The following is a 27,052-nucleotide window of genomic DNA, read 5'->3' on the forward strand; positions in this document are numbered from 1 at the left end:
ATTGATTTTTGGCCTACAGCTTCTTCCTGCCTTCTCCAAACCTGCCATGTTTAATTTATATTATAAATTATATATGTTATATATAAATTGTATATAATAATATAACATAACATATTATAATGATATAATAAATATATATAAGTTATATATTATAAATTCATTTTTATTCATTTTGGGGGGCCACACCCATTTGATGCTCAGGGGTTACTCCTGGCTAAGCGCTCAGAAATCGCTTCTGGCTTGAGGGGACCATATGGGATGCCAGGGGATCGAACCGAGGTCCGTCCTAGGCAAAGCAGACCCTTACCTCTAGCACCACCACTCCAGCCCTATTTTTATTTACTTTTTAATTTAGCATTGGAATCTAGAAATTTATTGATAATTGCATTTTAGGCATAAAATGTTCCCACGTTTACTCCCATACCCTATACCACCCCCCCCACAGCCCACCATCTTGATAGCCACATTATAAAGCTTGGTGGTTGTAGTTTGGATTTCAAGTATTTTGTGTTGCTGTGAGCTATACCATTACACACACACACACACACACACACACACACACACACACACACACACACACTACCTGTATATCCAAGGTTCCTAACTCCTGTTTCCTCATTACTTCTCTTTCTTATCCTCATCCTTCCCCCTCTAGGTCTTTTCTTTTTTGTCCTTCTCCTTCCTATACTCTGGGGTCAAGGGTGATATAGGCATTTTCCTTTACTACACTTCCTCATTCAGTTAATCTATAAACCATCATCTTGTGTTTGTCCTGCTTGTTGTTGTTGTTGTTGTTGTTGTTGCTTTGTTTATTGGGCCACTACTGATGGTGCTCAGGTGTTATTTCTGGCCCTGCACTCAGAAATTGCTTCTGGTAGGCTAGTGGGGATGCCAGGGATCGAACCTGGGTTGGTTATAGGTTGTCCATGTGTAAGGCAAACACCCTACATGCTGTACATTGCTCCGGCCCCTATCCCTTCATTATTACTTCACTTAACATAATATCTTCCAGTTGCATGATTTCATTGTTCCTTGCAACTGCCTAGTATTCCATTGTGTATATATACTGCATGATCACAACCCATTCATCTGTTGTTGGACATTTAAGTTGATTCCAAATTTAATTATTGTACAAGTGCCGCAATGAATAAGTGATTACATATGTCTTTTTGAATGAATGTTTCTATGTCCTGAAGATAGACAATTATAATATAAAAGATTAATTGTTTAAGATGAGGGTTAAAACTTAAATCCAGAGCAACCTCAATGTATTATTAATTTAATGTCCTTTTCCTAAAAAAAAATAAAATAAAATAGGCCTTGTTTAAAAAATATCTTAAATGGCTAAGGATTTATCTTCTTAAAAATGTCTTTTTTTTTTCTTTCTTGTTTTTTGTTTTGTTTGGTTTTGTTTTGCTTTTGGGCCACACCAGGTGATGCTCAGGGGTTACTCCTGGCTATGTTACCAGAAATTGTTTCTCACTTGGGGGACCATATGAGATGCAGGGGGATTGAACCGCGGTCAGTCCTAGGGTAGCACAGGCAAGGCAAATGCCTTACCACTTGCGCCACCGCTACAGCCCCCAAACTGTCTTATTTTTTGAAATGATATAAACATTTAGAGGGAAATGCTTTTCGGATAAACTATCAACTATTATGTTTTCTCAAACCCCTACTTAATCTTTCCAGGAAACCTTGGATTCATTGTTTAATGGAGATGAAATCAAATTCCTTCAGTTGCAGGAGTTGTTAGGTTTCGGGATAGGATCTCTGCAGGCACCTTCCTATAGAACTGAGGCTTGATAGCTTGAGTTTGGATTCTGAGATAATACAATTTTTTTCAACAAGCCAAATTTTTCATTGGTTGGGGGGGTTCAATAATGGAACTGCCAACATAATAAAGCAAGGTGTTCAAATTCCATTCTGCATGTAATGTTGTGTATATATAAGATTTATGGTAGGATATATACATAAAGATTTATAAAATAATGTATTGTAAACTAATTTAATCATATAGTAAAAACATAGAAGCCATAGAAAATTAAGTTGGTGTAAGTGAGAAAAAAATGATCCCAGTACTTTGAAGCAATAGAGATTTTTTTTAATTTTGGAATTAAGCTCTTTCTTAGTAAAGGTTTACAATGAAAAATATAGATATGGAATGTGATCACTTTGGTTTCAAACTTTCTTACCCATCAACTGTTGTACATACATGATTGGAGGTGGAGGTGTGGGAAGAGAGGAAGCAGTTAAGAGGTCTTAGGGTGAGCATGACCTCTACTGAACTGCCTGCACTCAGTTTCTCTGTACCTCAGCCAATAGCCACTCCAAGCACTCTGTGGCCTGGCAGCTCCTTGCACCCCCATGGACACCATGCTGCTATCTTGAATTTCCTCCCACTACTTCTATTGTCAAGAATGTAGATTTTAGGGCCAAAGGGATGACATTTGCCTTGAACAGAACTGACCCATGTTTGATCTCTAACACAGCATATGAACAGAACCAGATCTAAAGAGAAGTCATCGCCATCACTTGAGTACAGAGCCACTAAGCTTCACTGTGTATGCCCTCCCCCTCAAGAAAATTATCCAGCAGAATTCTAGAACATTTGCCTCTAAATGAACTCAGCTAATTCTTTTTCATTTTGGGAGATAGGGGGCTGGCTACAACAATACATACTCGTGGCTCTGACTTTTAAAAGAAAAGAAAAACAAAACTATATGTGCTAACTGTCGTAGTTTTAAGATATTGTTTCTCTTTTGTTTATATAACTTTCATTTTTTTGGCAATAAATGAAGATTACTGGTTAGAAATGGAGAATGCTGATCTCAAAGGGGGGGGGGACACATGCATATATCTACATGGAACACCTGCTTCCAGACAGATTAGGTTTCTTTCCTTGGAAAGCGTTCACTCTTGCAAAAACATATACACACGCATACCCACACCCACAACCCCACACACATACACACACACCCTAAATCTGAGCTAGTAAATAAGAAGGTCAGCACCTAAAGCTGAACCAGAGTTTTTCACTGGGCAGTGTAGAAAGACACACCTCTCAGGACGAATCTACGAACCATCAGGGACTGTGCAGACTGGAGGTTCCAGCTTAACTTGAAGCTCCAGAATTCAGAGCCAGACACAATTCTGTTTGCGTTATCTGCACAAAGTCTGCACATGCATTGCACTTTAGAAAAAAAGTTCATCAATGAGAGTGAGTGGACAAAAACTCTGTAATGAACAAGAGAGAATGGTGCAGTTTCTCTGAAGTGAAGAGCCAGAAACAGACGGCATAGTGATTGTGGGACTGAAGTTATTTCATTAGCAGTAACTAGCCCTGGGCAACACAAACAAGCCTAGAGAAACTGGAAGTTGTCTTTTGGAAACTTTGAGTGGGTGCTGGAGTTCTGCAGAGTGGGAGCTCATTGGCCAATAATTGGTCCAGGGCCTCACAAACTAAAAGCCCCTGAGCCAAGCGAAGTCAGAAGGCCTCAGCATCCTCCTCTCTTCTCTCTCCGCCTGGCTCCAAATCGGGGTCACTGTGAAGCTCCTAGAAGAAATAATTCTAGTTTGAACTGTACTGCCTGAACTTGGTTCTCTTTTAAACTAATTTTCTTCAAAATAGAAATGCACAGAAACCAGAATCTACAGAAACCTGACACCACCAACAGCTAATGTGCAAAAAAATTTCACCAGGACCACAGAGAATGACTCAGGGGTTGGACAACCTAGTATGCCAGGAACCTAGAGTCAGTCTTATGCCAGAAAACTTCAAAGATAAGGTCTCCTTGTATTTAGGCCAAGGATGTTTTCTTTCCTTTCCCCCATATTTTGCTGGGCCTATGCAAACAACAATAATTGCCACTCTCACACCGTTATTATTGTGTGTGCATTTATATATATATATATATATATATATTTAATTTGGTATTTGGGTCACACCCGGCAGTGCTCAGGGGTTACTCCTGGCTCAATGCTCAGAAATCGCCCCTGGCAGGCACAGGGGACCATATGGGATGCTGGGATTCGAACCACTGTTCTGCATGAAAGGCAAACACCTTACCTCCATGCTATCTCTCTGGTCCCCCCCTCCTTTTTTATCTCTTATCCTTTTTTTTTTTTTTTTGGTGGTTTTTGGGTCACACCCGGCAGTGCTCAGGGGTTATTCCTGGCTCCAGGCTCAGAAATTGCTCCTGGCAGGCACGGGGGACCATATGGGGCCCCGGGATTCGAACCGATGACTTCCTGCATGAAAGGCAAATGCCTTACCTCCATGCTATCTCTCCGGCCCCCTCTTATCCTTTTTCAAAAGAAAAGAAGAGCTTACTAAACTTTCTGCTGGTGCTTTAATGAATTCATTGTGATTCAGTAATTTTCAAAAATATACTTGCTACTGAACTTTTTCTTTTTTCCTTTCTCTTCCATCTCTAGTTTTTCTTTCACTTTTTTAGTTTTTTAAATCATGTTGCTTTTGGTCTTCCTAAAACAAATGTATTGTGATCGGTTATGTCAACTATGTAATGCATTTTCTTTAAATAAATTAAAAATAAAAATAATAAATATTACTTTTTCTTTGTTTTTTTCTTTTATTTCTTTCCTTTTCTTTTTCATTTTTCCTTTCTTTTCATTTTTCTTTCCTTTTCTTTCTCTTTTCTTCCTTCCCTCTCTACTTTCTTTCTTCCTTTCTCTTTCTTTCCTTTCTTTTCTTTTCTTTCTTTCTTTCTTTCTTTCTTTCTTTCTTTCTTTCTTTCTTTCTTTCTTTCTTTCTTTCTTTCTTTCTTTCTTCCTTTCTTTCTTCTTCCTTTCTTTCTTCCTTTCTTCCTTCCTTCCTTCCTTCCTTCCTTCCTTCCTTCCTTCCTTCCTTCCTTCCTTCCTTCCGTCCTTCCTTCCTTCCTTCCTTCCTTTCTTTCTTTTTTTTTTTTTTTTTTTTTTTTGTTTTTGGGCCACACTGGTGTTGCTCAGGGGTTACTCCTGGCTGTCTGCTCAGAAATAGCTCCTGGCAGGCACCGGGGACCATATGGGACACCGGGATTCGAACCAACCACCTTTGGTCCTGGATCGGCTGCTTGCAAGGCAAATGCCGCTGTGCTATCTCTCCGGGCCCTCTTCCTTCCTTCCTTCCTTCCTTCCTTCCTTCCTTCCTTCCTTCCTTCCTTCCTTCCTTCCTTCCTTCCTTCCTTCCTTCCTTCCTTCCTTTCTTTCTTTCTTTCTTCTCTCTCTCTCTCTCTCTCTCTCACTCTCTCTCTCTCTCTCTCTCTCTCTCTCTCTCTCTCTCTCTCTCTCTCCACTGTGATTTGCCATATTGTTTTTGAAGGGGTGTTCTACATCTCCCTTTCCTTCCTTTCAGCACCCAGTTCTTGTCAAGAATGGTCATTTCCAACTCTCATTGTGAAAAAAAAAATAATCAATTTTATTTTAATCATATTTGTCCTGAGGGTTAGTTTTGAATCCCTTGCTTTGCTCATAAGAACCTCGGGGTGTCTGTGAGTGTTACCAGTCGTCCTCTCAGCTCTCCTGGCCATACAAGCCCTTTCTTTCTTTCTTTCTTTCTTTCTTTCTTTCTTTCTTTCTTTCTTTCTTTCTTTCTTTCTTTCTTTCTTTCTTTCTTTCTTTCTTCCTTCCTTCCTTCCTTCCTTCCTTCCTTCCTTCCTTCCTTCCTTCCTTCCTTCCTTCCTTCCTTTCTTCCTTCCTTCCTTCCTTCCTTTCTTTCTTTTCTTTTTTTTATTGTGACTGAAGTTCATTTACACAGAATTATTTACGATGCATAGTGACAATGAATGAAGGGCATTCCCACCACCAGTGTTATCCTCCCTCCACTCTTGTTCGCAGCATGTCTCCCACATTTCCCTCCTTTACCCCCCAGAATCCTAGTGCAAATGGTCTCTGCCTTATAGCTTGTTATAGGTTGGGTATCTATTCTGTTTGGTGTTCCAGTCTGGTCATTTTTTATTTACACTACGTGTTCATATGACTGGTCCTGGTATCATTCTTTTCCCCCCTCAATTTATGAGGCTGAATGATTCAAATTATGCTATTCTTTTGGAGGTAAAAAAGTTAAGGAAAAGAGGAGAAAAAATTTGGTATCAAGTACTAAAAAAAAAAAATTACCGAATAATATCCACAAAAGTGGAAAAGAAAGAAAAAAGTGAAGAAAAAGGAGAAGGAAAATAATATCAAAAAACAAAACAAACAAAAAATAAAACAAAACAACACCAGAAAAAGTGCTGCAGTGGCAGGGTTTGTGTTACCCCATCCTTTTTTTTTTTTTTTTTTTTTTATAGGCACAGCAAGTATTGGAGAAGGAAGGAAATTCCCGTGGCCTAAGAGATTCAGGGTTTCTCCACTCTTGAAGCATATTGTCCTGGAAACAACCACTGGCTCCATACCTTCTCATTGCCATATCCCAGGGTTGTGGGTTTTGTGTGTATGTGTGTGTGTGTGTGTGTGTGTGTGTGTGTGTGTGTGTGTGTGTGTGTGTGTGGTGTCAGGAACCTTTCTTCTCTGTTGTGGATGAGAAATAAGGCCACTATAGCAAGCAATCTTGGTATTTGCGCAGGTCCTAGGACAGGGCCTAGGATAGAGTCTTTAAGGTTCTGGAGGTACTGTTCCACCGTTGTTGGTGTGTTCAGTTTTCTGTATCATGTGCTCCATGTTTTTCCTTGTTCCCTAAGCTGAAGTCTAGGAAATTATGGTTCCAACGGTTCTGCTCAGTCTCTGTTGTCAGAATTGTGCCTCTGTACTAAGAAGTCTTGATTTTTGTAAAAGACCTGGGCTATAGCCTAGGGTAGGGTTTTCCTTAATGGTCTCAAGGTACATTCTGCCCAGCCACTGTTGTCAAAGCCAGTTTTCTGTAGTTAGTACTCTTATTTTTTATAGTTCAAAGGACAATACATCTTCTGATTTCCACTTAGTGTTAGGTGATGTGATTGGACCTCCTGGTCTTAGGTCAGGTTTTCATTTCCTCACTGTCCTCGTCATATTAACACTGGCACAAGCATATCTCCCAACGCAGCTTAGTGTTGTTGCATGGGTTTGTTTCAATTCTACGTCTGGGATCTGGGATTTGAGAATGAACTAACACTGTCCAATCTCATGGAGACTGAGTTGTATCCACATGACATACGTCCAGGATGGGAGGCACCCTTGTATAAAAAGTGTGAGTTCTTATCCTGGAAGATAAGATCTTGTGTCTGAGTCCATGATTTCCCCTTATTTACTGTGCCTATACAAAACTGTGTGGTGTCCTTTTGTGTTGCTGGTGCTATTCCAGGTAAGGATGACAGACCACACGTACAGTATCTGTGGTGTGGTCTGTGCTTTATCCCAGGCAAGACGTTTTCTTGTTTTTTGACCAAGCAGCACCAAAACTGGTCAGAGATAATATGTATATATAAAAATAGATTATATAGATAAAATTGAGATATATTAAAAAAGGAAATTGAGAAAATAAGGGAGAAAAGGTATTTGAAAGAAGAAAGTGATTGGGGAGGCTATCTGTATGTTTAGGAATACATATCTTAAGATACATTTTTAAAGATATTAAGCTAACGTAGGCAATATAGGCCTCCCAATTAGGTTTTCTGAGATATTCTTGTGGGGAGCAAAAGCCAAGTTACTTTTTCGTATCACAGACTTTGGTCTAGAGTTTAAGATATGATTTGCGGCATTTCAGAGTCCTATAGTGTCCTTGAGCTGGGGTTTTTGCTGCAGCTGAATCTGGTATCATGCAACCGTCCTCTATTTGAAGGGGGTGAGGGGTCACAAGCTTGAGTCAGGAAGCTTATTGGTTGTGGTTTCTTGCTGAGACACGTGATGAGGGATCAAGAGGGTGTCGTTCATTGAGGAGCTGGATGGTGGTCTGTTGGGAAGGAGGTCGGTCTTGGTGCCTAACGAGTTAAAAACTGAGAGTAAACAGGGTTAAATAAGGGGGAGATAACAAATCCAGGTTGGGATATGGGGGGTGTAGAAAGGTCTCTGGGTGTGGAAAGGCAATATAGAAGAAGGGCTCTATACATTGTACAGATAGAATGTTTAAGGCTAAGGCTCGGTAGTCAGAGAGGACAACTGAATAGAAAGTAACGTTTACTTAGACAATGACTTCAGAGATCTATTTGAGTGCTATCCTCCATACATAGGATATTCCATTTCCTTACCTACAAATAGTCAAGAATTAGAATATTTTTGGACTATGTTAAGAAGGGTATATGAAAAAGGTTGAGCTAAATCTGCTTTGGCTAGCTGTCCGGGGTTTCTTTGGCTAGCTGTCCAGCCCAGTGCCCACCACATACCAGTGCAAGGGTCTAACTCCTGGCGTGTGGCTTCTCCAGGCCCAGCTCTCCCCTCTGTAGCTTGCGAATGAATAGATTGGGGCGGAGTTTTGCTCCACCCCATCCCATCTCCCAAGGCCCAGTTACCAGATCAGGCCATGAAGACTCTCTGAACAAGCCCTTTCTTAACCACGCTCCAAAAAGGCAGTTTGCTCTCCAACACCCCTGTAAGGGATGGCGCTGGTTTCACTTCTCTGAGTTGTGCTTCTATACATGCAACCCCAATCCCTGCAGAACCACCTCGAGCTGACCTGAGCTTGTTTTCCTTGTGCTTCACAGGTGTCTCTGGGGTCACAGATTGATTTACAGAAAAAAAAGAGGCGGGCACCCGCTCCTCCTCCGCCTCCGCTCCAGCCTCCACCACTGAGCCCCCTAATCCCAAATCGCATGGAGGACAAGGAGGAGAAGAGGAAGAGCGCCACAGGTGAGTGGATGCACCGTGCATGGGGGCTTGCATGCTGGCATGAGATTTGAGCACGGCTATTAACTCCTGCAGTGGCCTCCACTGGGTGGAATTAAAGGACATTTGGAAATAAAACATCTGTGGCTATAGGTACATGGTCCGGTTCAGCTCTGGGCATGTGAAAGAAGGAAGCAAAGAGGGTGGAAATTCGCTGATGAAGGGAAGAGAGGTGAATGACGGAGAGCCTGAGTCTGGGCGTATGACTTTCTGTGTCTGATCCAATGGGGCTTTTCTCAGGATGATATAGCCAGAAGTCCTGTTTGCAAGACCATTGCCATTATTTGAAAAACATCCAGATCCTAGGAGCTTCTTATTAGTTTTAATAAAGTTCAAGGTGATGTTTGGATCACCTTGCATAAAAGTTATCTTCACTTATGTTCCTTTTAGGTATGTTAAAAAAAAAAAAAAAAGACCAAGATTTTAAAAATAAAACTCAGCCAGGACAGTGGTATCACAATAACTGAGAAAAGAGTTAACTTCATTATTATACCCCATCTGTTCAGATCAGGGCTGAAGCAGAGAGAAATGACAGATGTTACTTATTTTTCTTATTTAAAACTAGTGTTTGTTCTTTCACTTAAGCAATAGCAGAAAGTCCTCTTATTAATAGGGCCCCGAATGCCACAAGCCCCCTCTGATTTTAGGAGGGCATCAGAGTTCAATCCAGAAACCGTTGGACTCACTCTCTTTTTTGGGGGGAGGGGGCGCTCAAGAGTTACTCCTGGTTCTGTGCTCAGATATCACTCCTGGCAGGCTTGGGGGACATATGGGATGCCGGGAATCAAACCCAGGTCTGTCCCTGGTCAGCTGCATGCTAGGCAAATGCTGTACTGCTGTGCTTCGCTCCAGCCCCTGGACTCACACACTTGGTATAATTCAGCATTTAGCAACTTCCTGCTTTTCCTTTAACCTAATATCGAAAACATCTAGAGGAACAAGATTCCAGAATGAGCGTTTTTTATGAGTAGAAGCTTTAAAGTGAGCTACTGGCCTCTTATCAATAGTTTATTTTTAGTCAGTACCTCACTTTTACTGTCTCAGCATTTCATAGACTGAAGATTGATTATCCTAAGAAATAGTGTCCTATATTTCAAGTCAGTTATTTTTTTTCTCAAAGAAAGCACTATGCTATTTAAAGACATGTGATGAGTAGCTTACTAAGGTAACCCTACTTTTCTTCTTTATCATGATAGTACTATTTCAGCTGTCATGCAGTTTCTCTCCATTTTTTCTAGACTTTGAATTCCTCGTTGAAATTCTGAAAAACTCACAGTTCATGTAGGAATGGAATGTCACACCAACCTCCAGGCCAGACGGCTTATTTCATTTTAGAAATAAACTCCTGATTTAGCTGAAAGGACTGAGATTTCAATTTTCCACTGAACTTAGAGTATTAGGTTTGGGCAGTTGGCCTGGTACCCAATGGTGTTTAAAACTATAGGGCCGATTTCTTTACTCAAGAACTAATTACAGTGAGAAGGTATGGGTGATAGTATTCCATGCCGTCAAAATCTCCCTCTAGATTTTGGTTTGTGAGGGCTGAGAATGAGAGCAAAAGCCACCTTCTCACTGAAAATAATTTTGAGAATTTTTGAAGTTAGGGAAGCTATAGAAGGAAATCATCAGCCATTTTCAGTTAGATATCCATCCCCATTACAACCTTTAGAATTAAAGCTACACAGAATTTTCAAACAAGGGCTTGGCTTTATTAAGTTAAAAAGTAATTTTAAATTCTTATTAATAAAGTAGAATGATAGGCATCTTTTCTATTCTCAAACCTTGCTATAAAAAGAGAAAATATTTTTATTTTATTCATATAAAATTTATTTTATTAAATAAACAATTTTATTAAAATACAATAAAAGGGTTTATGAAAATAAAATATGCTTACTTTATTAAAATAGTCTATAGTGGTGGGATTGGGAATTTGACTTAAAAATTTTAGTAAACAAAAATAAACTTCCAATAGAGAGCTTGTCCCCCCTTGTGCTTGACCACTGAGGTTTTCTAATAACAATTTTTTGAGTAGAACAAACATCTGGCTCTGGAAAAATATGGATATATCTCTTAATCTACTAATTTATCTACTACTATTGTAGAAAATTCTATACTTTAAAGCTTGAAAGTATTCTCTGTTAAAGATTAGGGCACATTTCATTTTGACAATGCCCACATTCCAATTTGGGGTATGTAATTTTTTTTTTTACTTTATGAGTTTCCTCTTTTTTTCTCTCTATCTCTTTCATTTTCCAAATAAAACCATTTTGCTCAAAAACAGGGATACTTATTTAAAAAATTTTATATAAAATTATAAATCTCTAATGTTTAAATAAAACTAAGAGGATTTCTTTGGCCATTTAAGAGGCTGGATTTCACAGTAGAACCCCTATTTACTCTCCAACTCAGGATGCTCTTCAAATCAAATTTGAAGTTAGTTATCCCCAAAATGTAAGTGGCTGGTAATATAAATGGTCTTAAGGATATAATATCACAGTGGTGATTTTTCTCTCAATAATAGAACAGGTATAGGGACTGGATAGAAGAAAGCTACATGACTAAACTTGAAAAAACAAATCTGTGGAAAAAAAAGATTAGCATGAATAAATGGAATTACTTGCCATAGCTATTTATAGGACTTTAAAAAACAGTTCAAGCCAGTTACTGAATATATAAACTTATAGAGACAGACTAGAGGGTGCAAAGACCAGAGAGCTGGCTCAACATGCTGATAACATGCATTGCATGAGAAAGGTCTGGGGGTCCATCCCAGTACCACATCTCCTGAATATGAAGTGTGACTAGCCCCTAACCCCTACCAGGCCCCACATTATTATACAAAAAATGCCCCCCCAAAAGATACAATTTGAGAGTATTTCCATATAGATCAGAGAACAGGGCAAGGCAATTCATACGTAAAACATTCAAGTATGAGTAAAGTTGACAACGATGCTATATAGTTGAATTTTGTGCCAGATAGAGTTGAATTTGGTGCCACAAGATTGGCATTGGAGGGGCCTGAGCTATGGCACAGCAGTAGGGTGTTTGACTTGAACGAGGCTGACCCAGGATGATCTCCGGCTTCCCATAGGGTCCCCCAAGCTAGGAGTGATTTCTGAGCATATATCCAGGAGCCTGAGCGTCACCGGGTGTGGCCCAAAAATAAAAATAATGATTGGCATTGGAACCAGGTATGACCACATGCTGTGGTTAGATTTGATATGAGTGATGGTTGGATTTGGTGCTGGGTGTGACTGGGATAGTGCCAGATGGGACTGGATTTGATAGTGTCTGAGTAGGTATCTATTGCAGCTGCATTCGATGCCCTGTGAAGAATGCCCAAGGAATGAATGGGTGGGTGTTGGCATTGTGCTCCCAGATGGAGGGCAGGGTCTCTGGGTGTAACCTTCTGAAGTAAACCCCGTTGATTTCATGTAGGTGTTGGACGTCTGGTACCACAAAAGCCTCCCAGAGGCACTGCTCGGGGACCTCCCCAGTTAGTGCTCCCCCCACCCCCACCTTATCCCCCACCTGACATAGACCTGGCTGAGCCTCCGGGCTTTCCTGGGGAAGGAGCTGTGGCCGAGGCCTCTGATCTGAGACTCACACGTACGTGCCTCCTGTTTTCCTCCCACTAGGTGTCGACTTCATGTTCTCCAGTCTTTCCATTTCCAGTCTTTTCCATTCTTGCCTTGGGATGTGTTTTGTCTTCTCTCTTTAGATTTTCATTCTAAATGCTCAGTGCAGTGTGCCCAGTTGGCAGTGAAGGCCCTCTGAATGTCTTGCACGTGCCCCAAACAATGATCAAACCCATTCTTTATTTAGATGATGGATAAACAGAAGTGTGGCCAGTGGGTGGAGGCAGCAATCTTGGAGGAAAATGTTCCACAAATTAGACTCAGCCTCAGCATTTGTGTAGACAGCAGAGGAACCCAACCGTGATTTGCTTTGGTTGGCAGACTCAACTTAGGCAAGCTGTGAAGTGAAGGAGGTGTGGTCAAAAGGAGGGAGCAGGGGGGGTCTTTGAAACCTGTGAAGTATCAGAATTGCTGCCCTGGGGGAAAAGAAACAGGTACCTCAGATGGAAACAGCTGGATGTGAGTTCAGCAGTAGCCAGCACTAAAGATTTATTTTGTTTTTATTTCTAGTTTCCCTTTCTGAAAGCAGATAGTCTTCACCAGATTGGTGATCATTTTCTATACTTAGTATACATTCTGTATTCAGATGCCTTCATATGCACATGCTCAGTGGTCCTTCAACTGCCTTAAAGAGATGTTTGTAATAATGCAAGAACAATTCTGGATGGCATCTCCTGCCAAGGAACAGCAGATGCATGTGCTTAGAGTGTTTGGCTTCCCTTCCAGGGGTGCTTGCCTTTTATTTTGGGTGATCTCTTTGGAAATGTCAACTGACCACTGCTAGCTCTTGAGTAAAGAACATAACTGTTGAATTGCTTACCTGCTCATCTACACACACACAAAAAAAATCTTGATTCATTTTTTTCTTTCCTCATAACTATTTCTTTTCTATTCTTAATATATGGTTAACCACCTTGGCATTGTACATGCATCCAAATGCAAATAACTTTTATAAGGAATTCAAAAATTAGATTATTCACAAAGATAATGACCATGATTCAGAAAATTTGGAGCATTTTTATCTCTGAAGATATTTAGTATGAAGCCCCCTTCCAAAGACTCTGGATATTCTTCCAGGAGTCTTTATTCATGGTGCTAAACTCACTTATTAATTTTTAGAGGATTAAGGTAGGCCAGAACACAGGTTAAGACAACTTGACCACTCCAATCTGATACAAACTTGAAGATTTGTCTCTTTCTGAGTCTTCTGAAGTCTTGGCCTGTTGAATCTACTGGGAAAACTACAGACTTCTTCCTGGGTCTTTTCAGTTCTGTGAAAATATTTCCCATCCCTGTCCTCAGTAGACTTTCAAAAAGAGTCCAAGAGAGATCACTGAACCAATACCAAAGAAAACAGTCACTTTGTTCTTGCTATGTTGCTTCATCTCCCCTGGGACCCAGAAAGTTTTTTTCCCCTGTGCTCATTTTCCCTGATCTATGTCTAAGTTACTATAACTGCTCTTTTTTTTTTTATTATTATTGTGGTCAAAGTAAATTACAATTATTTCGCGAAAATACTTAAGGCACATAGTGACTATGAATGAGGGGCATTCTCACCACCAGTGTCGTCCTCCCTCCACCCCTGTTCCCAGCATGTATCCCATATCTTTTTACCCCCCATAATTTTAGTGTAACTGTTCCCCACTTGTACAGCTTGTTGTAGATTGGGTATCTATTCTTTCGTCATTGACTATGGGTTTTTAGTTCGCCTGATCATTTTTTATTTTCACTAAATGTTCATTCAACTGTCTGGTCTTGGTACCATCCATTTTTCCCCCTCAAATTGTGAGGCTGAACAAGGTAATTCCAGCAATGTGGTTCTGTTGGAGATATACAAAAAGATAAGGTAGAAGGAAAGAGAAAGAAAAACAAAAGCAAAAGGAGAAAAAGAAAAAGGGATCTAGGAGGAGTCCATCTAGGTGTTATAAAAAATAAAAAAACATAAACAATCAAAATAAATTTCAACCTACTACTATTACTACTACTTCTCCTTCTCCTTCTTCTTCTTCTTCTTCTTCTTCTTCTTCTTCTTCTTCTTCTTCTTCTTCTTCTTCTTCTTCTTCTTCTTCTCCTTCTCCTTCTCCTTCTTCTCCTTCTTCTTCTTCTTCTTCTTCTTCTTCTTCTTCTTCTTCTTCTTCTTCTTCTTCTTCTTCTTCTTCTTCTTCTTCTTCTTCTTCTTCTTCTTCTTCTCCTTCTCCTTCTCCTTCTCCTCCTTCTCCTCCTTCTCCTTCTCCTCCTTCTCCTCCTTCTCCTTCTTCTCCTTCTTCTCCTTCTTCTCCTTCTTCTTCTTCTTCTTCTTCTTCTTCTTCTTCTTCTTCTTCTTCTTCTTCTTCTTCTTCTTCTCCTTCTCCTTCTCCTTCTTCTTCTTCTTCTTCTTCTTCTTCTTCTTCTTCTTCTTCTTTCTTCTTCCTCCTCCTCTTCTTCTTCTTCATCTTCCTTCCTTTCTCTCTTTCTTCTTTGCAAACACACAGTAAATATTGGGGAAATTAGAACGGGAATTCCCAGGGTTTCTCCATCCTTAAAGCATACTGCCATGGAAACAACTACAGACTTTATACATGCTCATTTTTACACCCCAAGTTCTTTTTATGGTGCCCATAGCTGTTCTTATTCCTTACTTTTCTCTCTCATTCACTCACAGAAATGCTAGTGTGGAATGGAGGAGAAGGAAAACAATAAAAGGGGAGGTATCAGTGGGTCCCTAGGACATAGCCCAAACATGGCTGTAGCCATAATATCTTCCCCCTCTGCTTCCTGTTCCATTTTCTGGTTGCTCATGCTTCCCCCCTTTCCCAGTGGATTGGCCACCAGAACACAGGTATAGTGAAAATTACACAGCTAGACACAAGCCAAAATGGGAAAGGAATAGACACACAAACACCAACATTAGTGAGCACATAAATTGGCAGTCCACCACCACTGGCCATCTGAGCAACAAACATGGAGGCATTGGCAAGAGAACCACTGAGAAGTTTGAGGAGGCCACCAAGATGGTGAAGTACTCCTTCAAGTATATCCAAGTCTTGGATAAGCTGTAAGCTGAACATGATTGTGGTATAACCATGGAGGTTTCTCATGGAAGTTCAAAACCAGCAAGTACTAAGTGCTATCACTGGTGCCCCAACACAGTAACTTTATGAAATATATGATGACAGACACCTCTCAGGCTGAATGTGTTATCCCTATGAACACTGCTTGTGTGGATGAATTGAAGATATCTCCAAGAACAGGGAGTCCCAGTGCCCATCTAGCTTACACACTGGGTGAGAACCAGCTCTTTGTTGGTGTTAACAATGAATTCCACTGAGCTCTGGATTGCATCCTGCCACCCACTTATCCAATTGACAACCCCCTGAGCCTACCCCTCTGGGATGTGTACATTGGAGGTATTGACACTGTCCCTGTGGGCCAAGTTGTAACTGATGTTCTCAAACCTGGCATGGTAGTCATAGTTGCTCCTGTCTGAAGTGCTATAGCTGAAGTCACATCACAAAGTTCTCTTAGTCCTCTTCCTGAGGTCAATGTGAGTTTCAATATCAAGAATGTGTCTGTTCAGGGACCGGAGAGATAGCATAGCAGTAGGGCATTTGCCTTGCAAGCAGCTGACCCAGGTCCGACATTGGTTCTAATCCCATCATAGAAGAAGAGAATCTGTAAAAAACCAATAGCCTATCTACTGGATGCTCTGAAGGCCAATATGTCATAAATCAAATACAGTAACAGAACCCAGAGGATGGAGGAAGGAAAATGGCTTTGACTTCAAGTGCAAGATGGGAATATAATTGTATTTATATTTCTCTTTCTTTTATTATATTTAGTATTGGTGTGCATAAGCCTCCTCCCCTACTGTCCTACTCATGTTTATATTCAGCTTTAATTTTGGTGGGGTTTTTTGTTTGTTTGTTTAATTTTTGTTAGAGTCAGCATTAGAGATTAGCTTAGTGCTTAGGGTTAGTGTTACAGATGGGTGTTGGGTTCGGTTTACCAATAAGGTTAGAGATGGCATTAGGTTTACATTTAATATTATGTTAGGGTTTGGGTAAGGATTGAAATTAGTGTCATGTTAAGTTTAACATTAGGGATATTTTTGTAGTTACCATTAAGGAGAGAGCTAGTATTTAAATTAGGGTGAATTTAATAGGGTTAGTGTTAAGGTAGATTTAAGGTTAGAGTCAATGTTATGGTTAAGGTGAGGGTTAGGGTTAAGATTAAATTTAGGTTAAGTCTACAGCCATTACACCCTCAATGTGTTCAGTTTTGTCTGATCTCATAAGTTAAGCAGGGTTAGGCCTGGTTAGTACTTGCATGGGAGATTTAGGGTTAAGGTTTGGTTATGTGTAACAGAGTTAAAATAAGGCTTAGATTAAAATTAGTGTTTTGGGTTGGTTTAAAATTTGGTTTACTATCCAGAGGTGTTTTCGGTGTTTTGTTTTTGTTTTTATTTTTTTGGTTTTTGGGCCATACCCGGTGATGCTCAGGGAATACTCCTGGCTATACGCTCAGAAATCAGTCCTGGCTTGGGGGACCATATGCGATGCTGGAGGATCAAACCATAGTTCATCCTTGCACCACCACTCTGGCCCTCCAGGGTTTTTACTTTATTTAAAGAAAATGCTTAGTTGACATAGTTGATCATGATACATTTGTTTTCATATGTGATAGCAAAGGTATTTAAAAAATAGAAAGAAATAAGAAAAAGAAAGAAAAAGGAAAATTTTAAAGAAAGTAAAAAGTACAGAAGCAAGCACATTTGTTAAAATTATTGTATCCCGTCTCAAGTCATTAATGAAATGGCAGAAGGTTTAGCAAGCTCTTATTTACTGTCCATTCTGTTAAATCGGTGTGTTACTGTAGGGATGACAGCATCAAAAAAAAAAAAAAAATGAAGTTGTCCAGAAATTCAAAATACTGATACTGTGGATTTTAGGGGGATGTTTTCAGCTGCCAAGACTCCTGGAAGAAGGAGGATATGGAGAAAGGGTACTTGCATTTTCACTCCCCAAACCCCTGGTGATATCAGCCCAAATACTGGTACACTTGAAGTTTGTTTAGTTTGGTCCTCAAAGAGAATCACTGAGGGGTGGTGAGGCAGGGCCATAGGCAAAATTGTGGTTCTAGTTTAGATGCAGCAGGTTGGCTTCAGCAGAGAAAGGGGGCAGAAGGCTTGGCCTGCCATCTTCTTCTAAGATTTCTGCTGTATGACTGGTGGACACATGGTTTTTCATGACTTAGTTTACATTTTTTTCAAGAGAAGAGTCTATAAAGCTGGCCTGGTGTGAGCATGACAACTCTAGTATCCAGTTTTTAACTCAAGATTTAACATAGGAGATAGTCAGTAATAAATCTTCGCAAACTACCCCTCATGGCAACAATGTCAATAATAGACGTTATCCCAGTCAGTTTTCACATTGATGCCAGAGTGACAATATGTGTTAAATAAGCCATATTGAAGTGCGATCCCCTAGTGGCACAGGCTGCCATCAATGTGTTAAACTGAGATATTTTTAAAATTACAAGTACTGTACAAGGACAATTTCAATGCAGCTCTGGCTTCTACAGCCCTGGCCCCAACATACGTTTTTTTATTCTCTGTTTTTGCAAGCCAGAGAAACTACTAGAGATATACCTAACAATAGAATATAGTCTTTGTAGCCAGACTAAAGGTTCAGAAACTCCGGCTTCCTGATAATCTTTATAATTAAGAGAACAACAGAAAAGGGTTGGTGAGTTGGGTTGTACATTCCTGTAAATCTTTGGAATCCTCTGCTTCACTTCAAATTGCTTCTTATTACACAATACATAATTCTCTCTTGAAAACACCTACACTAGATGAAATGTGGGCTGTATAAAGCTTCAGTTTGTGAAGCTGTGTTTGTCCAACGGAAGCTTTCCTCTCTGCTGTCATCTGATCTAGATGGTGACTTTCATTACCCATCCTTTGCTTTCACTTTCTTCCTGGCAGTCCTGCGTTGCTAAATACTTACTCCCCAAGGGAGGAAAGAATGATTAAACTGCTAGCGTATAAATCCTTATCGCACAAAGTTTATCATAGATGGATCTTCTGTAAAATAAAAATAAAAATATATAAAGCCACGTGTCATGTGAGACCTCCCTGGTACCGTTTCTAACCTCTCAGGCAGAAAGGTGTGATGAAGTTGGGTGGCATTGGAGAAATAATATACCAAGCAATCAGGAAAGATATTCATTGAGTCAGCTGGCTTTATTCCTCACGGCCTTTCTCTGCCATGTGCTTTTTGTATCTGCCAGGTGCTTTCACTGCCCTGTGTTGCCTGTACCATGTGCTTTCTCTCTCTCCTTTGCCCCAAGGCCAGACTCCTTTGTTTATTAACTAAAGTCCTACCCACCAGGGTGGAGGGAGGACCTGTAATCCAGGTGGGCTTTTACATCTCAAAGGAAGAGGTTAGGGAAAAAGGAAATTGGGGAAGGGTTACAGTCTGGTAATTTTTTTTCCATATTGATTGTAATAGCAATGGGATACTGCTTTCCTGTGTATGGTCTGCAATTGTTGTTTCTTATTAATAAGCTTGCATATTAGCCTTTAGGTATCTAATCACTATGATTTTTGTGTGCATTGCCTAAACCATTATTGCATATGAATTTTTTTCTCCATAACTTCATATTCCTCCTGCTTTCTGCTGGCACTTGGTTTCAGTTGAGCTGTCACTACTAACCACCATGATGAAGCCTGTCCTCTTAGATGTTTTGAATTATTTGTTTGTAGTATTTTTAATATAGCTTATGATCAATCAACAATTTATCAACTACTAATTTTCAGTTACTTATTCTAACCCGGGGATGTAAAGATTATTGTATCAGAATCTCAGGTGACACATCTCAATTTGTTTAATATTTCTTCAATTTTTTTTGGTGACGCGTTTTTTTAATCCACGCCTATATTCTAGACTTAAGCACATCCATCTTTGTCTTTGCATATCATTTATAAAATAATTGACAATGGATTTTAAAAGCATAAAGACAAATAAACCATTATTTCCTATTCTGTACCTCAAATTTCACCTAAAGTCTAGTTCACATAGAGATAAAGTAGCAGTCATCAAACTTCCAGCTGACTGTTTTACAATTTCTAACAAGTGTCCCATTCTTGGGTACTTTAAGGGAATTCAAAAGTAGAAAAATAAAGTAAGATAAATGAACTGTTTTCAAAGGAGAACATGAGCTTACTCAGTATCAAAATAATTAAAATACAAAAATAATTCACATTTTAGGTATCATGATTTAGCAAAACAATTGAGATTCTAGAAACATTTTAGCCTCTAGTCCAGGTTTTCACTGGCAAATGACTGTAACCTTACATACATAGACCAGATTCTCTTGAAAGACTGATCCAGGTGTCAGTTCAATAAGCAGACAGCATGGAGCTAGAGAAGATAGGACAGGGAGTTTGCTCTGCCCCTGAAATTGTCACCATTTATTGTAGTCACCTCATCACTTTGTCCAAAATTTGAACTGAAATGAAACACTGCCTATTTCAAGAAAAAGGATTTTAAAGCTAACAGCTGAGAATACAATCCTGAGTGTTTTATTTGTCAGGGAACACTCCAGAAAGCTCAGAGTTATGAGGCCCAATAGAGCAAGTACAGTATTTGTCCTTTGAAGCTTGTGAAGTGTTTGTTTTCTCCTTTCTCTTTTCTGGAGAGAGGGTCAGTTCCATAGCAATTCCAGCCAGCTGCCACTGGAAAAGGTAGAATAGGGACAAGCATCCAGTGCATGGAGGATGAGACCTCAAAATGGAGGAAGTCTGTAGCTTTGACAGCTCTTAGAAGTACACCCAGATCAATTGAAGAGTCAATTGAACCTTTTTTTTTTCCGGGCCACACCCGTTTGATGCTCCTGGCTAAGTGCTCAGAAATTGTCCCTGGCTTGGGGGGACCATATGGGACGCCGGGGAATCAAACCGCAGTAGTGATCTTTCCTTTTTTAGAACTTGCAAGGCAGACACCTTACCTCTAGCGACACCTCACCGGCCCCAAACCATTTTAATTTTATAATCAAGTCCACCCAATATGAATTCAAGATTGGAAACAATAAATAGAAACAATAAAAACCATTATATGACTATGCAGAGCATTAAAAAACAAATCATGGGTTTATTTCCTTTTGATGATTATATACTAGAAGTTTATTTACTTGGTTTGAAAACTTTGGTTTTGAAAACAAAATGAAAGCTCAGTCACAGGGCTGATTACAAGTATGCACTGCTTATACCAGCTCATGAGAAAATAGTAGAAGTTTAAGGAATGTTATAAAACATTTAGTGCACAGAAATAACTAAAGTATATTTTCCATTTAATTATGTTATGAATTAATATGTAAAATAAATTAGAGTTGATTTCATAAGTCACTGATCTAAGTATCACAGCAGGTAGCTGTGTCTAACTTTCAACATAAAGTCAGGTTAGACATAAATAACAGTTTTTACATCAAGAGTTATAAGAACTTACTTTTAGTTTTTAGAAATTTAAGTTCTTAGAACTGAAGATTGAACAGCTTAAATGACCAAGAATGGTTCAAGATTCTTATTAAATTCCATTTGTTTTATGAATTAAAAAGGGTTATGAGTCAGACATTCACTACTGATGGATATTAAATCATGGTTAATCATTATTAGATAATATGAATTCAAGTACAATTTTTTATTTTAATCCCTATCTTTGGAGACCCTTAGGGGTTTAAGCTACTACCATGTAGATTTTCTTTAAAAACAGTATAACTGAACATACATTTACAGTTGATGTCTTTTTTTTTGTTTGTTTTTTGTTTTTTTTGTTTTTGTTTTTGGGCCACACCCGTTTGACGCTCAGGGGTTACTCCTGGCTATGAGCTCAGAAATCGCCCCTGGCTTGGAGGGACCATATGGGACACCGGGGGATCGAACCACGGTCTGGTCCGTCGTACGCTAGTGCTCGCAAGGCAGACACCTTACCTCTAGTGCCACCTTCCCGGCCCCTACAGTTGATGTCTTTTTTCCAACTCAGTAGTCCATCAATATTTTCCACGTTTATTTGAAAAGTCCGCTCAGTATCAACATTGTTAAGGAAGAATGGATTCACCTTAAATTGTGGGCATTGTGAAACATCTGTTTTTTACCCAGAGCTTGAGAATTTTTTTTTCCCAAGGAGTAATACAGTTTTTGCCGCAGTGTCTGTCTGCAAGGACTTTAAGATTTCATATTAAATGCAGGTAGATTTCATCTGATAACCCCAGTAGCGAACAAGGATTACGACGATATTTAGGAGACAGAATTGTAACTTCTGGATCAAAAGACTGCACATTATAGGCACAACAATATAAAGGAAATGGAAGAAACGACTTTTCTGTATGATTTCTCAGGTAGTTCCCTACTCGGTGTTAAATCCCCAAGGCTAGAAGATGAATGCTAATGGTGAAATTCTGTTTTCCCATCTTGTGTTCATATTGTGCCATTTATCTTCCCACAGTTTACTGCTGTGCATCATTCCCTACTCATACCAAGCGCTTCTGATGGATGTGCCCTTCCTGGAACTTCGTACCTCTGACCTTTCCTGCCTCTGCTGTCCTTTGATTTTTCTGTTATTCTTTCATCTGCCAGCATAAGGATGCTTGTGTCATTTAGAATTTGCATATAAACATTTAAATCATATTTTTGTCTCGTCTAGATTCTTACTTCATTGCAGGCAGCAAGGCTTCCCTACATCAATTCTAAGAATATCCTATTAACCTTCCTGAACATTTCCTTTCATTGATATATGGATATGTTGCTATTCTGTTGCAAAATTTCTTCTCCATTTTTCTTTAACTAATGTCATCAATTTGGAAGAAATGGAATTTCCTGTATATCTGGTAAAAAAAAAACACAACAAATTAAGTGTCTTAACTCATGAGCAGTCTGTTGGAACTCACAACTCATGAGCTATATAGCATTTCATTCACACAACTTTTGGTGTGACTTTCAGGTTTTTGTTATCTCTTCATTTCTTCAGTGTTTTTATACTGCTTGCTTTCAGTCTTATGCCAGTCCTGCAATATAAAACATTTGAAAACCAGATTTGGCCACTTAATTGTCAGCAGTAGTTTGGTCTTCTTAAGCATTGTCCGCAGAGATCTTTCAACCCTTATTCCTTCCCTCCCCTGAAACCACAAGTCCTCCCCACTAGTCTGTCCTCTGTCAAGAAAGATGGGCAGTCCTAGATTCAGATAACACACAAATAAAAATAGGAAGAAGGAAAGGTGTCATTTTGTCACTTCATGGTTGACTCATTCATTCACCCATTTGTGCTCACTGAACATTGAATCATGCTTGACGCTAGACATTGTGCTAACTGGTGGCTCTTAGAAAATGAGGGGCAGAATACCTGTCCTCTGTCCTTGGATGTTATTGCCTGTGTCTCCCTTCAAGCACATGAAAGAAGTAGTAGTGGTTCCACTTGACCCATGCTTGTTTGGAAGTTTGGACCAGTAGTAAAGATGTTCAGAGGTAACCCAGCCATGTCTGTCTATACCATATTTTTCATACCATAAGACGCACATTTTCCCCAAAAACGTATGTCTTATGGAGTGAATGCCACCTGGAGCTAAAGCCTGAGTATGAGGGAGGAGAATATCTAAAAACTATGTGCGTCTTATGATCAAATGTGTCTTATAGAGCGAAAAATATGGTAGGTGGTGTCTGTTCTCCCTAGAGAGTAAAGTATTTGAAAAAAAAAAACTCATCTAGTTATTGAAAGCTGGTTATTTCAGTGACCCTAAGATAGAGTAGGTGCCAATAATCATATCATGATTAAGGGTTTATGGGATGGAATACTTGCCTTTATTACTCATTATCATGTTACAGAAATACATTTAAAATGAGTTTATTATCTTTTTCTTCAAAAGATTTTGTTAATGTTACTGCTCAAAGTAACAAAAAATCAGTAATGTTTTATGTTTATTATCAGTAATGTTTTATAACGAATGTCTGGTTGGTGACAATTAATATGTTAGTAGTATATAATGTAAGGATTAGCACACTCATACTGTTGTTACAGTACTTATATTACAGAAATATCAAGTGAGATATGAGAGCTTAGAAGTAAGTGGGGTGTGCCATCATTCTAATTCTGTATTTGGTAAAGGAGTAGAACATAAATTTAAAGAAATTATTCACCAGCAAATGTATAAAGAACTTAAAAGTATTTTCCTTTGCATTAAAATAAAGAGCATTTGTCAATAAGAAGTAAGCATTTGAGAGTAAGTCTAACAGATGTTTCCTAAATGTTAAAAGAAGCACCAGAGTTTATAATTCAGATAACTAAGATTATAAAAAACTATTTAATTATAGCAATGAACATTTATAAGAATAGTAGAAGTTGGGGCTAGAGCTATAGCACAGCAGTAAGGTGTTTGCTTTGCACTCGGCCAACACAGGCCAGACCCCGGTTCAAATCCTGGCATCCCATATGGTCCCCCGAGCCTGCCAGGGCCAATTTCTGAGCGTAGAGCCAGGCGTAACCCCTTAGCACTGCTGGATGTAACCCAAAAACAAACATACAAAAAAGAATAGTAGAAATACTAAATAAAAATGGCAATAGAAAATTTCAAGACAAAGAGGTAAAGAATGCTAAATGGGTTAAGAAGATACAAAATATAATGCAAAAATATATTAGACATTATTGATAACTTGATATAGTAAATTGATATTGGGGAGGCGAACTAGATCATTTAACATGAGGAATAAATAGTATTGGACCATAAAACTCTCAATTCGCTTCACCCTGATGGGTTGTTTTGGGTAGTACCCTCACATCTCTTATCACCAAGCTGGTTCCAAGTTATATCTGATACATGGCTGTGTTAAAAAGGACAATGCAATGAACACACTTTATAGATCTCCTATGTCATAACACTATACTGACCAGTATTAGAATCTATCTACAAATCTGACCTATTTATTTGACAAAACATTTTTTCCTAAAGCATTTGCCTTTTATTGGTATTTTCATTTCTGGTTTATTTCATGTTTTCATCTCTTTTTATTTCCTTTGCATAAAAACCATAAATACCAGGGCCGGCGAGGTGGCGCTAGAGGTAAAGTGTCTGCCTTGCAAGCGCTAGCCAAGGAAAGATGGCGACCACGGTTCTATCCCCCAGTATCCCATATGGGCAATTTCTGAGCGCTTAGCCAGGAGTAACCCCTGAGCATCAAACGGGTGTGGCCCGAAAAAAAAAACACAAAACAGAACAAAACAAAAAAAACATAAATATCTCTGCGCATAACTCATGTAAACTGATTCAAAGCAAGTCCATATGCAAAAAAAATTGTTCTCCTTAACAAACTAGACTTTATTGCATAGAGATAGAATTACATCTAACAAAAATGACAAAACGAGAGCTTTCAAACAAGTTCTGAAGGTGTCCTGAACCAACTCTAAGATCTCCAGGAATAAGTCCACTCAATGTGCTTACATTTTTCTCTCTAAAGTATGTGTGGGCATATTTTTTATTTCACTATTTTATCATTCATACCAAAGGAACGTGAAATAGGAGAAAAACTCAAGTGACTTTCACTCCTTATTAGTCACCATGGTAAAGTAACAACAAGCAAACCATTAGACGATTTGGTGAATGGAAGAGTCAAGTTTAAAATGAAATGAGATTCAAGTTCTTCCCTAGTTGGAGACTCGATGCTTTATTTCTCACCAGTAGTAACACTGAACAGCAAACAGCCTTCTATGCTGAAAACTGCAAGATTAAGTTTTTCATCATGTTCTTTATTTACTCACCTTTAAGTACGTATACACATTTTCTTCTTAAGGAAATAATAGTTTAATTACTGTGAATGGAGTTGTGCAAAACTCTGAATATGCCCATTTTCCGTAGTTAAAAAAAATTAAGAGAGTTGTAAGATTATTTCTGGAGCAAAAAACTGCTACCTGGTCTATAGGGAGGGGAATAGAGAGACAGAAAACTGTTACCTAACTCAGGATATAATAGCCGATCTATTATATTGTCATTTCTTCTTTGGCATCTAATGAAGTAAAGTGAGAGAGAAACGGCTATGTTTTGTATAAATAACATCCAGCTGCAGAACATAAAAATGGCGCCCGTCCTGTAAAGAAGCTGAAATGCATGGCATATTGCCATAACTGGCCCACAGACATGTGCTCTTTGTAAGGATTAGGTCAGATTTGTCTTAAAGTTCCATCTTAGAGATTTAAGGCAGCCCCCGCCCCTAAGGGACCCAGAAGGAGTTTAAAAAGTATCTCACGACCATGCTTGCCAGCATCCACATGGCCCCAAACCTTGGGACTACTTTGACTTACCCATATTCTTGCAATCCCTCTTCCCTCTTATTTATAAGAATAAAGGGAAAGTGAATGTGTCTTATACTCAGGTTAAGAATACAAAAATAAGAAAACTAAAACACATATGCTTGCTGTTTGGGAGCGGAAATGAGAAAGTGAGCAAGAAAGGAGTATCTCTGGACACATGCCTAATGGAGGTAGTATCAGACTTTTACCCTCTCTCGTGTGCGATTATTTTTTTTTCTCCTACCCTCTTCTCTTACGTTAACAAATCTCAGAGCAATCTTTATAAGAATTCAGCTAGTGGCCAGTCAAGAAATACTTTGGAAGTGACAGTTGGCCTTTTATGAATGTGCCAGTCCTTTTCCATCCTATCATATAATCTATCTCATGACTGAGATAGGAATATTGATCTGCTGAAGGCCAAGGTGCACAAGCTTGAACTGGCACTTCTGGAACAAATTGATATTTTGGGATCCTTAAACTTCTCTATGTAGAAAGTCTAAGTTCATTAGCGATAATAAGTAGTTTTAAACTGAGACTTTTCAGTCACCATAAGTAGAACGATACCTTCACCCATGCCACAAGTTGAAAATAGGAGAAATTTGGGGCCAGTGCGGTGGTACTAGAGGTAAGGTGTCTGCCTTGCCAGCGCTAGCCTAGGATGGACCACGGTTCAATCCCCTGGCATCCCATATGGCCCCCCAAGCCAGGAGCGACTTCTGAGCACATAGCCTGGAGTAACCCCTGGGTTACTGGGTGTGGCCCAAAAACCAAAAAAAAAAAAAAAAAAAAGAAAAAGAAAAGAAAATAGGAGAAATTTGATTAGAATTGGTAGCTTTGTTTTGGTTTTTCTTTCATAACTGTATTGATGTCCAATTGACATCCCAAAAACATAACTACATATGTATAAAGAAAACCCACATTTTATAAGGTGGGGGATAAATCTACCCATGAAATCAAGATAAAAACCATGCTTATAATTTCGAAAACTTTTTGTTGTCCCATCATAATTATTTCTAGTCTGTGTTTATTGGATACATGTATGTTTAGTCACAAGTAAAGAATTATACATGCAACCATTCAGATGACCTTACAATAGCACTATGAACTGAATGGGAAAAATTAAAGATATATATATTCTTTAATTATTTTTGTAAAAATGACATTGGCTTAGAGTATTACAGAAATCTTAACACGCATGTATTCTCATTATTATTATTATCACCAAAGTTCCAGCTGCCCTCCTTAATAATCAAAGTCTTTTTTGTTTGTTTGTTTGTTTGTTTGTTTTGGGGCCACATCTGGCAGCACTCAGGGGTT

The 27,052-nt window shown here is 39.1% G+C and overlaps 1 protein-coding gene across 1 annotated transcript in view; it reads left to right on the forward strand.

The window, feature by feature from the left end:
* COBL (cordon-bleu WH2 repeat protein) overlaps positions 1 to 27,052 on the forward strand; it is a 233,037-nt gene that overhangs the window by 168,487 nt on the left and 37,498 nt on the right. The window contains exon 8 of the mRNA XM_049777026.1: positions 8,610 to 8,754. Coding sequence (XP_049632983.1) covers positions 8,610 to 8,754 — 145 coding nt within the window. The remainder of the gene's footprint in view (positions 1 to 8,609; positions 8,755 to 27,052) is intronic.

The sequence above is a fragment of the Suncus etruscus genome, chromosome 7, assembly GCF_024139225.1.
Source record: "Suncus etruscus isolate mSunEtr1 chromosome 7, mSunEtr1.pri.cur, whole genome shotgun sequence".
Lineage (NCBI taxonomy): Eukaryota > Metazoa > Chordata > Mammalia > Eulipotyphla > Soricidae > Suncus > Suncus etruscus.